General features: G+C 45.5%; 1 protein-coding gene across 2 annotated transcripts in view; it reads left to right on the top strand.

Annotated features, from left to right (window-relative positions):
• Positions 1-16,686, top strand: part of ABCA13 (ATP binding cassette subfamily A member 13) — a 390,923-nt gene that overhangs the window by 127,138 nt on the left and 247,099 nt on the right. For both annotated transcript variants that reach the window (XR_008998757.1, XM_057505338.1), the window contains exons 28-30: positions 7,684-7,797; positions 9,738-9,828; positions 16,285-16,461. Coding sequence is in view for 1 of the 2 variants with exons in the window: in XM_057505338.1 (XP_057361321.1) it covers positions 7,684-7,797; positions 9,738-9,828; positions 16,285-16,461 (382 nt within the window). In the remaining variant the exon portion in view is untranslated. The remainder of the gene's footprint in view (positions 1-7,683; positions 7,798-9,737; positions 9,829-16,284; positions 16,462-16,686) is intronic.

Here is a 16,686-nt window from a genome sequence, read left to right as displayed (position 1 = left end):
GGTGAGCAAGCCTGTCAAGGTCTCTCAGCAGGTGCGCAGGTGGCACCTGAACTCAGGTCTGCGGATTACAAGGCCAGGGTTGGCTTTTTTCCATTCACTTTACTATTACATCCCTCTGGCGGGGATTCACATATGAGGAAAGTTCAGCTGCAGTTCTCAGAAGAATTTATGGGGTGAAGGAGACTCAGATTCCTTTTAAGTAGAGTGAGGAAGGCTGCTTCCCATGGGAGGAGGTGGCTAAGCTTGGGAATTAGCCTATCAGGTTATGACAGGGAGGTTAAATGGCTTTAACCTCCTTGAGGGTGTAGTGGGCTCTGCTTACGTCCGGGGCCAGAGAGGAGGCCGATGGAGACTTTAACGTTTGCTTGTAGTGTTGACCCCTCAACAAGAATTCCAGTGCCTCGAATGCAGATCAAACTGCTATTTACTGAGAACTTATTTCTACCGGGGTAAAGGAATGATCGTGGACGCAAAATCTCTCTCATCTACCTCTCACAAGAAACAGGTGAGGTAGGCATCATTAGACCCATTTCATTTCTCCAAGGTAAAAGTGAAAATATGACTTTATGTAAACCCATGGATTTAAGTCTATTTAATGTATTTGATGCATTTGCGAGTCTTTATGCTTTATGATGTTCAGATTGTCCCACCGATGGCCAGGAGGCAGCTCTTCAGTTAGGATTCTATGTTCTTTAAAAAGTAAATTTTTTATCTTGAAATAACTGTAGATTCACATGCATTCTTAAGAAATAACACAAAAAGATCCCAAGTACCTTTTACCATTTCCTCCAGTGGTAGCATCGCACAGAACCATAGCACAACCAGGATTCTGATGTCGATATGATTTACTGATCTTATTCAGACTTCCCCACTTTCACCTGTACTCCTGTTTGTAGTCCATGAAACCTCACCACCTGGGCAGGTCCATGTATCCATGGCCACAGCTGATGTGGATCGGTTCCCTTGCTGCAGGGTCTCCTGGATGAGCCTTATAACCACACCCACTTTGTTCCTACCCCACTCCCGCCCCCTCCCTGGCCCCTGGAAACCACCATGGTGTTCTGCATTTCTATTATTTTGTAATTTCAAGGCTGCTATATAAGTGGAATGATACAGAATGTCAACTTCTGGAATTGCAGGTTTTTGCTCAGCATAATTCCCTTAACATTTATCTATATTGTGCATATATCAGTAATTCATTTGTTTTTATTGCTAGGTAACATTCCATGGTCTGTATGGCTCACAGCTTAGTTAACCATTCACACACTGAGGGACACCTGGGTTGTTTCCAATTTTTGGCTATCAAGTCCTCTCTTCCTAGGGATTACTTGAACTTGAATTCATAGTGTTTTTGAGAGTATTTCTTTGTGTGAAGTTCTTAACCCTGGTGCCTGATATCATGGCACACACGTGACTTACCACAATCTACTGTATATGACATTTTACCACTTTGGGTCAAGTGTGGAAACCCTATTTCCACTTGGTCTCCTGACATTCCCCACTTTTAAACAGCATTGTCTTGACTATCTGATGGTCTTATAATTTTTGTTTCAGTCTTCAAAGATGATTGATAAATCTCATGAGGAAAAGGCTGATCTGTTGTATTTACCCATACTGCTCTCTCCCTATGCAGTCTTCCTTCCCAATGATCAAGATTCCTCCTCATATTTCCTTTCTGTTTGAGGAACTTCTTTAATTTTTTAAAGTTTGCCTTCATCCTGGAATGTCTGTATTTTCCCTTCATTCCTGAAGGATATTTACACTTGGATACAGAATTCACCATTGGAATTCTTTTCTTTCCTCACTGAAAATGTTGGGCCGTTTCCTTCTGGCCTCTGTGGCCCCAGGTAGGCAGTCTGTGGACTTTTGAGACCGTGTCCCCTATAGGGACTTTGTCATTTTTCTTGGGCTGCTTTCAAGGTGTTTCTGTCTTCAGTTTTCAGAAGTTTAACGATGATGTGGTTTGCTATGAATTTCTCTCAGTTCAATCCTATTTGGAGTTTGCCCAGGTTCTTGATTCTGTAGGTTTTTATATTTCACCGATTCGGGGAAGTCTTCAGCCACTATTTCTTCTGAAAGCCTTTCAGCCGCACTCACTCTGTTTCTCCTCTCCTTCTGGGCTCCAGTGGCACAAATGAGGCATCTTTTATTATTGTCCTACAGGTCCCTGAGGGTCTGTTCACATTATGATCAATCTGTTTGCTCTTGTTGCTCAGACTGCCCGAAGTATATTTATCCATCTTCAAGGTCACTGATTCTCTCCTCTGTCATTTCCACTCTGTTACTTAAGACCATCCAGCAAGTTTTCAAAAATTTCTGTTATTGCTTTTTTCAGCTCTGTACTATACAGGCACTGTCTGTCTTTTCCAGAACTTCTATTCCTTTGTTTAGATTTTCTGCTATTTACCTCGTTTCAAGACAATTTGTAATTGCTTGTTGAGGTATTTTTATGATGACTGCTTTAAAATACTTGCCAGATCATTCCAATATGTGCTTTATCTCAATATTGGCTTCAGTTGATTGCTTCTCTTATTCCAGTTGTGATTTCTCTGGTTCTTTGTGTGATGGGTGATTTTCAATTGTATTGTATGCAGTTTGGCTATTATGTTAGGAGACTGTAAAAATATTTCATTTTTGCAGTCAGTCATCCTGCTGAAGTTTGACACACAGGTCTTAGCCTCCTTTGTGGGCAGTGGTTCCACTGACAGTTCAGTCACCACCTTGTGGTGTTGTGTTAGTCTGCTTGGTTTACCTGGTGCCTCTGAGGCTGCCACTGGTCCCTGGTGCTGCTGCCTGAAGGCACAGAGGGCTTCCTCCAGGCTTAGCTTCCAGGGCCTCCACGTGAGGTGAGAGTCCCGGGCAGTTGGAGGAGAGGAGCTGCAGGCCAGACCTTGCTGTGCCTGGGCCCTCTGCTGTGGGGTAGCGAGTGTGTCCAAGTCAGGCCACTTGCTGTGGCCTTCTGCCACCGCCTCCCGCTGTTCCCACCGTCTCCCGTGTGTGCTGGGTGCTCATGTGGCAAGATCTCCCTCTCTGGTCCTCCCAGTCCCCTCTGTCCTCCTGGGAATGAGAAGAGCGATTTCCCTGGCCGCTTATGATCAGCAAGTGTCCTGGCTGTGCCCTTTGCTGGCATTTGGGCTGGAGTCCTGGTGCATCGGGTGTGGACCTGGCTGCCTCCTGTTGCTAGGCTGTTGGTTGGGAAACACAGGGTCTGGGTTGGCTCCTGTTGAGTAGAGGTCATAAGACACCCTTTTGCTGTGTTGTTCCTCCAGCCCTGGGGTCCCTGGCCACCTTGCCTTCCTCCTTCTGCATTGTTCTCTGCAGAGGCCTCCTGCGTAGTTTCCAGGCCGGGTGCAGGCATTAGCAGGCAGGAGCGGAGAGACGTGAGTTTACTGTCTGACAAGTCCTCTTCCCTTGGTCCTGTTAACATAACTCCTAGAGTCTCTGACAGCTGTCCTGTGTGTGGTAGAATGAGATGCTCAGGCGCGTTTTGTCTGTTCCCCACCTGCACCCTGGAGTCAGCCTCTTCTCCAACAAATTCTGGTTTCTTTGAAAGGACGACAGCATTTGGCGAGCACACTTGTGGTGCTGGGGTGGCGTGTTGCTACTGGTCATCGTTTGTAGACCTTATCAGTCAGGGGACGCAGCTCACATTCTGCTTCCTTGTGAGGGTTTTCTACAGCTTATTGGTGATTTTTCATTTCTTTAAAAAAATATGTTTCACTGAGATTTTAGAATCTATGATCATAGAGATGGTATTTTTTGGCCTAAAAACATTCCTTTATAGATATTATCTAGGATTTTTCATATTTGATAGCTTTGTTTTCTAATATTATTAAATTATTTTATTATTCAAGTGTTAGTGTTTTCAATTATTTGGAATATTTAAATTAATACTAAACATTAATATTTAGATGCATCCTAATATTTTAATAAATAGAAAATAATTTAAAATTGGACTGCAGAGATTTTATATTTTGTTGTTAGGAAAATAGCTCTTGTCTTTATATATTTTTCTAGCTAATGCCCTTATTATTATTTCTCTATAATAATTTCCTAAATAATGTTCTATAATTCAAGGATTATTTTATGATAATATTTAAGATTTTTTAATTGTTAATTTAAAATGTGTTTACACAAACTTTTGCTAAGAATTTCTAATCTTATGATACATATCTAAATAACATATTTTAGGATTTTATTGGCAATTTCTTTGTGCCTTAGCATATTATTAGTTCTGGTAAATTTTTCTTCCATATCTGAAAAGTGAGGGTATGTATTCCTAGGATGAATTAGGATATTTTAACCTATGTAAGGTGCAGCACATGTTTATATGAAATATATATGTGCATATATGTAAATATATAAATGTAAAAATATATTTATAAATATATGTATTGTGTTCTATTATATTAAATATGGTATATAAATACATATACTTACATGTTATTTACCATATATATATATATGGTGAGTGTGTGTTCTCCGTCTGTAGATTTAAGATTGTTTTATAGATTTCAGTTGGTTGCAGTGGTAACATCATCCAAACTGCCTCTCTGTGTGCGGTTTTGACTGACATAGGTGATACTGAGCCCTTACTATGTGCCAGGCCGGGCACCAAGACATTGGAATATTAATTTATTTAATACCATAATAACCCTGCTTCCATTTTTCTTGAGGCCTGAAGCTGAGCATTAAAGTAACTTGGCTCAGATCTTGCAGCAAATAAACAGCAGAGCCAGGGTTTTAACCCCAAACAGGGGGTCTAGTTCGCAACTTGATTTTTCAAGTACTCTCTGCCTGGTCTCACAAAGGCTCAGTGCAGTTTGTTAATGTCTCCTCCTCTTCAGTTCTTACCAAATTCTTTTCTTATTTTTTAGTAATATTTACTTCATGTATTTTAATGATATGTTACTGTGTACATAATATTAATCATTGTAAATTGTGAGTTTTTTCAGAAGTCTTTGTGGCCTTTATTATTTCTGCCATGAATTTGATTTTGTTTTTTATTAGCATTTCTAGCTATTTTTTTTTTTTGGTTGATTTTTAAAATCTCTTATTTTCAGTCCCAGTTAGAAATACAGTTGGCATTGATGAACTTTGTCTCTGCAGGAGGACATAATCTTAACTAAGACAGGAAAAGGGTCTTAGTTTGTGCATGGCTACATTCTGAGCACCTCCTGCACCTGCCGGTCTCCGAGGCCCTCAGTGAAACTTTACTAAATAATGTAACAAAATGGGTCTGAAAAGCTCAGCCTTTGCATCAGGTTGTTCTTAACCTACCCAGTGTCATTGCCAAACTGGTGAGTGTAGTGTTATTTCTGTCATCCTATACAGTTTTCACATTTGTGTTTGTCCATCCTTTTCTTTCTCTTTTGCCCAAGGCACTTGTTTCCTAGAACCTATTTTTCTCCTTTGCTCCCTTCCTTATTTCAACATCATGCTAACCCTCTCCAGAATTAACACCCCATCAGTTCTTTGCTCTGTGAGATGGGAGTGTTTGCACGCCTTCACTTTCTCTTTGTCCTTCATTGACAGAGACTGGAATCCGAGAGATTTGCATTATCTTAACAATCATCATCATCATAGTAAGCAACTGGTGTCTAGAATTTTTATTATAAATTTCCTGTTATAATTTTGTATCGTAATTTTTATAATTTTTTCTTTCAAGGATCATTATTGGCATTAAGATTAAAGATAGGACTTAATTAGTCATTATTTAAAGGTAATTATTTATTTAGTTCATGGTTCCTCATCATTTTGATTGTATAAAGAAATACCTGTTTTTATTATGCTGATTTAGCTTCTGCTCAGGTTGTCTCTGAGTAACGTTCTCAGCGGCATTCATAGGTCCTGTAATCTCTCCCTCCTTGGCTATCTGAAGATGGCTTTCTGTGGTCCTTCCCTTCGCACCACAGCTTAGTTGGACAGAGGAATTCTGGGCTTACCTTATTTTCCTCTCAAAACTGTAGATTCTGCTTCACTGTCGACTGACCTTTTGCAGAGAAGCCACCTGATGCAATGTTAATTTTTGTTCCTTCTTAAAAGCTTCTTGTGTATTCCTTGAGGCCTATATATTTAGTCTTTTAATTAGGATTCTAAGCTTTACAGGGTATATTAGGCATTCGTTTGTTTTTTATAATTTTGTCAATTATAAGAAATGGTCTTTAAATTCACAGGCTCAGGGACATTTGTCAGCAGTGGTGTGTTTTTTCCTCTGTGTTTACTGACTCCACCCTGGCTCCTCTCCCCCAGGATTTGTATCCTCCTTGGTTTAGATCTCTAGCATCTGTCCTGCTTTGTCTCTTGGCTGTCCTCTGAGGGCTGAGATGGCACCATATGTTTGCTCTGTGCAACAATTGGCTCTTCAGTGCTTGCAGGAGCCTGCCCACCTGCAGTGCTGTTGTTTGAACCCAGCAGCTGGAGCACACTCCTCAATGGCCTCTCCTCACATGGGTGGTCCCTTCTTCAACCTTCTCGACTCTCCTTGACTTGTCTGGGAAATACAGAGTGGAGGTTTTCCCCATATTCTCCTGTCTCCCAATCAGTCAATTCCAGATACAGACCCTGAGTCCAATTCATATGTTGACCTGTCTTTTGACTAGAGGATCATTTCTTGTGCCCACTGATATTTTTCCTGAGCTCGCTCATCCTTAAAAATCAAGCATCATGCTTACCCAGGTGGGAAATAACACAGACATTGTGTGAGTCCACGTCTCTAGGGTTCATGGGAAGGCAGAAGGGAAAAGTTTAGACTGGCTACAGCTTTCCTTTCCTGTGTCAGACACTGGTGCCAAAGAAGTGGGGGGGAGATGCAAGATGAGGGGGAGGCCCATGGTGCCTGGGCACCCCAGCTTTGCCCTGTCTTTGGGTTTATAGCAGGAGTGACCAGGTGGTGTCTCTTCCTCTGTGGGGGTTGCTTTTCAGCTCCTGACCTGGTGGGACCTGCACCATTATGAGGTCCAGGGGTGGTGGGTATGTGTGTGGTTGTACTCTAAACCCTCCTTAGTCTGGTATTTTTGGTGTATAGACTATTATCTGTATTAACACTGTGCTAATGTTGTGAAAGACATTCTCATGGATATACCTTCATATTCCAATGAAATTATTTCCCTAGGATTGAGTCTGTTTATCTTTAGAGAAAAAGTACTTTTTGTGGGTGGGTGACTTATGAATATTTTATGATACCAAATTATTTTACAAAAATCTTGCGTCAATTTGCTCTGCCAGCAGCAATAAATGATATACAACCAGTTTTACTCTATCTGCAGTAGTATTGGGTAGCATAAAATAAATATATGGATAAAGTTGAGAACATGTTTTTAAGGAGGAAACATGTGCAAACATTGTTTTATTTAGTCAGGATGTCCTTAGGTTATCTGCTGTTCCTGACAGAAAGCTACATGTTGGGGACAGCTTGGTGAACAGGTAGGGGGCAACCCAATGGACAGAGGCTGGAAGGGAGTCCTCAGGGGCTCACCTTGGCTATGAGGGCATGGGCACTGATCACCTTGTCTGGGGGAGTATGTCTGCCAGGCTGCAGGTGGCATGGGCAGGTCTTTGGTTTGATGGCCAAGTCATGTATATAATTCTCACCTCCCTGTTATAACCATTGCATCATTGAAGAATCTTCCCAGTGCAGCACAGCTGAATGAGACACATAACAAGATAGGTTTTATTTTGCAGGCAAATTATACTTTCCTTTTTGTGGACAAGCTGAAGACTTTATCAGAAACATTGCTGACAATGTCCAGCATTTTTCAGAACAGTGGAAATGGCCAGATGCTCAGCCAACTGCAGGTGAGTGGCAGTTCCCTTTGACACCGGAGGCTGTGGGAATGTTTGCTGGGGCATGTCTGGGAATTCAGAGCTGCCCTTTGGCAGAGTTTACAGAACTCCTAGCCAGTGGGATGCGGAAGCACTTGGAATAGCGTCTGGCTCACAGGAAGTGCTTGTGTGTCTGGATTCTCCCAGAAGCAGATGCTAAAACAGGATTACACTTGCCAGGGGTTTTATTCTGGTTAACAGCTGTTACAGCAGAGGAAGAGCAAGAGAAAGAGGGAGATGGGAAGATAGGACTACAGTCATCAGACAGCAGTGCCAATCTGACCCTGAGAGATGGAGAGAGAGAGGAAGGTCAGGTGAGAGTATTTGAGACAGCCCAGCAACGTAGTGCATGTGATGTCACTGAGTGGACATCAGTCACCAATGGGGCATCCTGCAGCTCCTTAGACAGGGCCTGGAGCAGTTGTGGGAGGTGGCTCCCCAGGGCAAGCTGACATGGATTTCCGAGTACAGCCTTGGGGCCTGCCAGTTCCCTTGCTGGTAGTTGAAGGTCTGTGATGCTCATTGTCATGGCAGCAACAGCTGTCTAAGTGCTTTCTATTATTGCAGTAGTCTTCATTTGCTCATGGATTAATTGGTTACTACAGGGATGAGCAGGATTGCTCTGTAACAGGTCAGATTGTAAACAGGCTTTGGGAAAATCTCTGCTGCAACAAGAAACAATTACATGCAATATCATAAACAGCAAACTGAGTCTCTACAAAATAGTATGAGAACGTTACAGAGTGCCGAGCTCCTCCCCAGGCATCAGGGGTTTCCTGGAAAAGTCTAGGGCTGAACTGAGCCTAGAAATCAGAGTCCCATCTTCAATTCCTTGAACTTTTTATCCGGGAAGGTTAAGTGGGCTGTTAAGCCCCGTTTCCCAGTGTTTGGATCATGTTCGCGGATGGCCAGCAATGCCTTTGGACTTGGCAGTGGGTGACACCAGCATCCAGGCTGGCTCTGCCACTAGAGCATTGGGCCAGGGTCCTCGGTGATGCCCCGGCCTGGCTGCCTGTCTGCATCACTCATGGAGATGCTGCTGAAATCACAAATCTATTACGTGTAAAGTATACGCCCAGCGTCTGCACATAGCTACTGCCCAATAGAAAACAATGAATAAGACCCCGAAATACAAAAGCACACACCAAGGTTTCATGATGACGCCCTGTCACCTGTAGACCAAGTCAATAAAGCCATCCCGTCCCTAAGGCGCATGTGAGGTACAGGGCAGAACGCCGAGGGTGGGAGTTCCCTGAGGTTTCCTCGTCAGAGGTCTTCGGGGGATGAGGCTGTGCCGGAAGGCAGGGCAGCACTGAATACTCTAGGGAAGCGACAGAGTCCCTGGCTCCGGCCTCACTACAGGACATTTCTCCCAGCCTCGACTTTGTTGGGTGTCTTGTGTGGTGACACACCACAAGCAAACATGTGCCAACTGCAAACTAGAGAAGCGACATTTCCTTGGTTGTTGGAAATGATCTCCGAAGATTCGTAGTAAAACCACTGACAAACGAGGTGCAGTTGGAACCCTCCACAGTGAAAGGACCCCGTCCCCCTGTATAACTGGCCTATGGAAGAGGCAGAGCAGAGGACCTTGTAGAAAGGGCCGCCATATAGTTTTGTTAGGAAATTCTTCCAGAGAGTCAACACTTAATTCATTCTTTGTTTTCAGTGTTAGTACATATGGCAATTATCACCTAACTTGTCCTAATTGTTACCTTTGTTTTATGAGATCAATTCCTAATCAAATGTTATCTTACTTTTTTAACATGATGTTTTAGAACCTCGTTTAAAGTGATTCATTTTATGTGCCTTTCTCCTGTGTAATGGAACTTTGAATACACCTGACAGGTATTATTCAATAACAGGAAATGATGAGATTTTTTTTTTCACTAAATGATACTATTTTCCTTTAGGAAGCCCTGAGAAACAAATTTGTAAAAAACTTTATCGAAAGCCAGTTGCCTATTGATGTGGACCAGTTGACTGTAAAGCTCCAGAGATACGGTATGTGGGTGTGTAAATGAGTGTGTTAGTGTATACATGTAAGCAGGTGTGGGTGTGTATGTGTGAGCGGTGGGTGTATAAGGGTGGTGAGTGGGTATGGTAGAGCCCACGCACCCCACTGGCTCACTGTGCTGGTCCTCATGCTTTAGACCCCAAATGTCTGGGCGATGCTGGCATTCACGCCCCCTCTCTGTCCTCATCTGTAGAACAAAGGGCTTGGATTAGACACAGTACAAGTTTTGCTCATAACTGAAATTTTCCAATTTGTTAACTCAGGGCTTGAATAGTAAGGAACCCAGTTAAAGAGGAAAGCTTCTCATTGGAATACAAGAACTGAGTTATAAAATAAGTTTATAAAAGAAACTACCATTACTAAGTTAATAGTCAATTGAAAGCAGTTACATTGATTTGAAAATGTGGAGCTCAGATGAAAAAAAAATCTATCCATCAGCAAAGGGTCATTGTACCTTTACAATTTATTAATCCATGAATTCATTCAGATCACAGGGAGTCTGGCCTGTGCAGGGGTCTGGAGAGCCTGCCTGGAGAGCTGCAGACCATTGTGTCTGGGGACAAGGGCACTCTGCCAAGTCAGGGCTTGTCAGGCCCCTTCCAGGGGTCCTGCAAGGGGCTAACCTGGCTGGGTGGCAGAACAGGAGTGGAGGAAGGGTCCCTGCTGGGTCATTGGCGCTGGGCCTCTATGTGCACATAAGGAAGGGCTAGCTTCTGCCTGGAGCACAAGGGTTGGCAGAGGGCAAGGCATTTTATTAGCTGTGATACTTGTGAAAAAAATGGTGAATTTACTACTTTAGAAAGGTTAGTAATATTTTAAAATAAATGTTATTCCCTTAAGTCATGTTTTCAAGTCACTAAAACACACTTGAAAAAAAACTGAAGTAGGATGGGCAGCCGGCTGTACAGATTCTCCACTTGTGTGGTGGGAGCAGGATGGTGTGATCTGAGAGGCTGTGCGTCCGGAGCACCGAGGCTCCCGTCCGCCTGCCTCCGCGTTCCTGCTGGTGTCCATACGGTTCTCAGAGGGCCACACGCCCCGTCAGCACCTCCCTGAGAACCACGCTGCTCCTGGGCAGGCTTCTCCCCTGTGAACTCCTATTACAAAGTTAAGGGAAAGATCTGTGCCTGAAACAGACCATGAGCTTTTCCTACCAATGTGCCAAAATGCAGAGTGGGGTTCACATGCAGAGTGGGGTTCATCTGCAGAGTGCGGTTCACACAGAATTGAGACCCGTCCAGCATGGTTCCTCCTCCTTCCTGCCCCCACTGAAGCCTGTGACTGAAACCCCTCTTGGTGGCGTGTAAGGTGGTGATTTTCCATCAGGCCCTGCCCAGTGAGGTAGGCACTGTCCGTGGCAGTCGACTCCCGTAGGCACAGATCTCCTTTTGTAGCATCCTAGTAAAAGAATTAAGTACCTTACTCCATGCCTTCTTTAAAATCGATGGCTAGGCACCCATTCCCTCATCCTACAACCGGTATCTGGAGACAGGCAACAATGACTCTGTGGAGATCAGTGGATGCCATTCCTGGGAGCATCTACCCAGTGAGGCTCTTGAGTTTTATTCACTATCCAACTTAAAAAAAAATAACTTCTTGCTCATTACAGAAGCAATTTATGTCTGTTGTAGCAACATACAAACAAACGTGAGAAAAAAGTCTACCCATCACATCATTCAGAGATACAGCTGGAAACCCTGGTGGTAACTTTTCAGATGGATTTATACAGCTCACATGACCATCAGTGTTCAAATTTTCATGGAATCGATCATACTGTCTATATTATTTTGCAGCCTGTTCATTAAAAGTTGAGCATTCCAGAGGTCTTCATGTCCATCAACATTGACTGTCATGAAGAGTCCCCTACCCACCCCTGTCCATGGAGGAATCCGCAGGAGCATCTATCACAGCCACTATGCACCTCATGACTGCCAGCCCCTTGGGGTGGCATTTCACAGCCCACATGGCATCTCTGGAACCTGGTGCAGAGATGCATCCTAGGCAGGGAACCAGGGCCTGTTGTGTCACAGAGTAACTTGACGCATTGCCAACCAAATTGGGGGAAAATAGGACATTATCTATACTAAAATGAAGGAGGAATAGACCAGCAGAATATAAAATTTCCATGGAAAAGATCAGTCATTTCACATAATTTTCTTTTCAGAAAGGCTCTTTCAGGACCCCTTCTTGCACTCCCCTCCCCTTCCACTCTCCTCCTGCACCAGTGGTCCTTGGCCAGGAACACTTGAGAGGCATGACCATATACCTCATGAGCACGCACCACACATCTGGTCCACCGGCTAGGGTGATGGATGAGAAAACATTAAAAACTGCTGGCATCCAGTTTACACCTGCCAGCCCAAGCCAGCTGTCCAGCCCTGGCCACCTGTGTCTCCACAGGAGATGAACTGGGGTGCAGAGCCTCCCACCTCTGGGGGCTGCAGGCAGAGGTGGGAAATCTGGAAGTTGGCCCTCAGTGCAGAACGTTGTTTTAATTGCTCACTGTGATCTGAGCCATTATCTGACCAGGCAGTGAGATGAAGTAGCATTGCTTCTCTATGCTTTATTGGAAATGGATTTTATATAATATTTTAATGATCAGATTACAAGGACGCATTTATTGAGTGCTCAGCATGCTCAGTGAGTGCCAGAAGGTTTGCAGACATTATTTCATTTAATCTTTGGGAAAAAAGCAAAGAGCAGATTATTATCATGCCTATTGCATAAAGAGGGAAGGTAGGTTCTGAGGATTAAGCAGGCATACCACCCACTAGGGTGTGGAGAGTGGGTACCCCCCAGAGGAGGCCTGACCACAGGCCCATAGATGGCCCCCTGGGAGCCAAGACTGAGTCTCCACCTGCATATCAAACGAGGTCTGCACAAGGGGCCCTTTAAGGCAAACCCCCATCACCTGCTCACCTGAGAGGGCTGCACCATTGGCCTCTGCTGCTTGCCTTCCATGGGAGTGCCTGGGGAAAGCCTCTCTGTGCCCACCACATGGCAATGATCCGAACCTTCCCATGAGACTCTGCTTGCCCTGTGGTGGTGTCCCTCCCGCTGTGTCCCCACTGCATCCTAGTGGCGGATGCAGGGCGCACTGCAGCAGTGACCCGGACCCTGTGATCCTTCCAGTCATCCAAACAGCAAGGTCCTTTCCCGCCTAGAACCTTGGAAATCTCTGCACCTGGCACTCTATGGGGTATGAAATGTATGTCGATTCAGTGTTTCTGCTGTCAAGACTGTTCGCTGGTCCAGGCTTGGACTATTTTTTTCTAACTGTATGACTGAGGGGTTTGTTTTATCTTCCGTGACTCAGTTTGACTGTCTCTGCTTAACCAGACCCTTGGGGCCCACCAAGAGGCGGATTAAGGTACCGTTCCCATGAGTGTGTGTGTTGGCCTTCCAGGGCTTAATTGGTTTGTTTAATCATTTACTAAATGACTTCATATCCATTGTTTCTTTCCATTTGATCTGCCCCTGGGAGTCAGCAACACCATTTCATTCTTTATAAAATACAGGCTATGAAACCAAGGCTCCGGGACCAGCTGCTTTCACAGTCCTGCAGTAGCAGGTGGAACTGGAACCCAATGGAGTGAGAAGCGTAGGCCGCACCTTGGTTGGTGGGGCTGCAGGATGACGCTCACGTGCTTTTGACATATGTTAATTGCATTCCATTCAGTTCCACCCGATATAAATGCAGCCTGGTGTAGTTGTAAGAGAATGGATGGGCTCCAAGCCGAGGCCTGTGTTCGAACTGTGGTTTTAAACCTTACTAGTAACTTAACTTCTTTGTGCCTCTATTTCTATGCTTTAAAATGAATGTGCCAATAGCAGTTCCCTCCAGAGATGTGTGGATAAAGTGAAAAAATAATTAAAAGTGCTCAGAATAGTGCCTAGCACATGACTGACACACAGACAATGCCACCTCATTATCCTTGTAATGAGATAGAAAAGCTGGGTTATCTGAAATCCAGCCCTCCTGAATCGCGCCTCCTCCATATCCTTACACCGGGGCTTTCCCTGGTATTGGAAACAAAAGAGTAACACGATTGCGAGAAACAGCCTCTGCTTTGAGGGACGGTGGGTGGTGCAGGTGGGCAAGCTGCTCCAGCAGCTGGAGGATCCGGCCGGCTGCCCTGTGCTGTCTGGAGCCTTACATGCACCCAGTCATCTGGATTTGGTGATGGAATGATTCTTCCCTTACCAAGTGAAGCTGAGGCCTGGACATGTTGATTTGTCTACGTGCCCCAGGATGACAGGGACGGACCTTACGGTGGTTTCTTATTCAGCCCCAGCCCTGGGGTGTGCACTTCCGCCACGCTGCCTCAGATTCAGGCAGAATGCTGAGCAGGCAGAGCCTGGATCTGATCCAGAAATGCCGGGAGCCAGGAGGCTGTGGGAGCAGAAGGGCGGGCCCAGGAGTGGGGTGACAACGCAGAGGCAGCCCCCAGTGGGCCTGATGCTGCCGTGTGCGGGGGCGCCCGGGGAGTGGGCATGTGGGGAGGTCTCTGGGCAGCCTGGAGCATTGGAGATGTCAGAGAGCTACGAAAGGGCCTGCAGAGGGCAGTGCCTGTACACAGAGGGCAGGCAGGGAGGGCTCATTATCTGCTGCTGTACAATGGAGGGCAAGTGACAGGGTGCAAAGGCGAGAGGCTGCCCCAGTCTTTGGAGAAGGAACAAGTCAAGGTTGGTACTGAAGACTCTCTGGGATTCCTGTGTGACCATTTCTGCACAGGACACTGGCTGCTGACACTGGGGCTCCAGCATGTGCAGGCTGGAGTGTGGAGCAGGGGACACCATGGTGACAAGCCCTCACTCACGGGGGGTGCTTGCCCCCAGGACATGCAGGGGAGCAGGTGGTGGAGCCAGGTTCACAGGGGCTACTGAGGAACCATGGGATTACAGTGCTCCCAGGAACGAGCAACAGGATTTGTTGGGTACAGAATGGACTTCATGTATTTAAGAGCAACTAGACAAGACTAGACTAATAACATAACTAGAATGTTGGTCAGTCAACACTCGCCACAAAACACATGTACACTTTGGCAAACTTAAAAGGCATTGTAAAGATGAAACGCCATCTATAGTTGCCAGCTGTTCTCAGGAGGGTCTTGTCACACTTCTCCATTTCTTTCTGTCTTGATGTGTCCCAGCTGATGGTTCTGTTCAATCTGATAGATTTGGGTCAAGTGGGTGGAAGCTAATTGCACCTTTATAGGTGCTGTTTGAGAGGTAGCTGGTGTCCACCTGTTCCTTGGGACTGGAATAAGGTCCCTGCAGCTGGGTAAATGACTTGGTGGCTAACAGCTGCTCCCCACTGTAATTTTGTCTCCATGGCTTCTTGATTTGCTGTGTGTTTGTGTGTGTGTTGTGGATGTGTAAAAACATCTCATGTATGTTCACCATTTCCTGATTAATTCTTTTATTTTCTTCATGAAGTCCTGAGTCAAAGACTCTCAGGGCCTCATTAAGGAGTGAGGCCTAGGGGCATGGTGTGGCTGTGTGTATGGCATGTGGGCTGCATGGGTGACCCTGGGCCGTGATGGCATCTCCCGCTGAGGGGCTGTGGGTAGAGCAAACCTGAGGGGCTCCGTTCCTCAGCTGGGGATCCTGAGAGCTTTCATGGCTACTATCCCTCTCTGGGCTGTGTCCTGGGCACCCTTCCACACTGCCTGACTCTGGGACAGTTGGTTTTTCCATGTCTCTCCTGTGAACCAGCTCCTCCCAGAACCCAGAGCTAAAGTATTGAGACATTCTTGCTATTTTGTCCTGAAAAATGTTTGATGCTCAGCTTCAATGGCAGGATGTGGCCACCTTTAATTTCCTGCTCTATTTCCATTTCAAATGCACAAACTGGGTCAGAGAGCACAGCCTGGTTTGATTTCCTGTGTTAATGCACCTTACTTACTGTTTTTGTGAAGTTAATGTTATGGATGGATGGCTTTCGCACTGTGCCTGCTGCCTCAGTGAAGGTGCATTTGTTCAACTGCTTGTCTCCATGTGGGAGTACCGCCTCCATGTGGGAACACTGCCTCCAGGTGGGAGCACCACCTCTAGGTGGGAGCACTGCTTCCAGGTGGGAACATTGCATCCAGGTGGGAGCACTGACATTTTTGCTGCAATGTCCCTGAGAGCATCTTTGCCCTGCTCACAGCTTCCCTCTGGTGTGTGTCCTCTCCAATGGCCACCGTTCCACATCCCCTGAGCATAGGCTCTTTCCTTTTCATTTCTGTGTAAGAATCAGCATTTCAGAGACCATGCTTCCAAAGTGGAGTTTACATGCAGCAAGTATGAAACAAATTTTGCACATGAACAAATGTGACTCTTTGGACTGGTTTCTTCATGAAGGAATTTAGGTGTGACTCTGCATTTCTCTGCACAATGCCACCATAGCAGCCATGGATGCTGTGCTGTTGTGATGCCCCCTGTGTTTACTCCCCCAGGAGCGATGCTGGATGAGGTGCTGACCAGTGTGGGCACCACACGCATTCATTTCCTGGGCCGTGTCTTGGTCAATCTGTCATCCTGTGTGATGCTGAACCGCTTCCAGGCCCTGGAGTCTGTCTCTACCCTAGAGTTGAAGGCGCACGAGCTCATGCAGCAGAATGGCTTGTTGGCCAGTAAGTATTCAAGGCAGAAATCTGCTCACGAAGGCCCAGGCTCCAATAGGTTGTCACTTTGCATATTTCTTCCCAAAAGCATCTGACAGTAACTCAGGAAGAAGAGAAGCCCTTTCCAGATAAAATAATATACAGCAGAGAGTTACTTGGAGCTGATGGAAAGGTGGGCCTGGTCCATGACACCCTTAGCACCCCAGCCCAGCAATGTTCACTGCATCTGGTTTT

This window comes from Manis pentadactyla, chromosome 7 (genome assembly GCF_030020395.1).
Source record: "Manis pentadactyla isolate mManPen7 chromosome 7, mManPen7.hap1, whole genome shotgun sequence".
NCBI classification, from domain to species: domain Eukaryota; kingdom Metazoa; phylum Chordata; class Mammalia; order Pholidota; family Manidae; genus Manis; species Manis pentadactyla.
The sequence above is the reverse complement of the archived record's forward strand: the minus strand, read 5'-3'. Positions and strand labels throughout refer to the sequence as shown.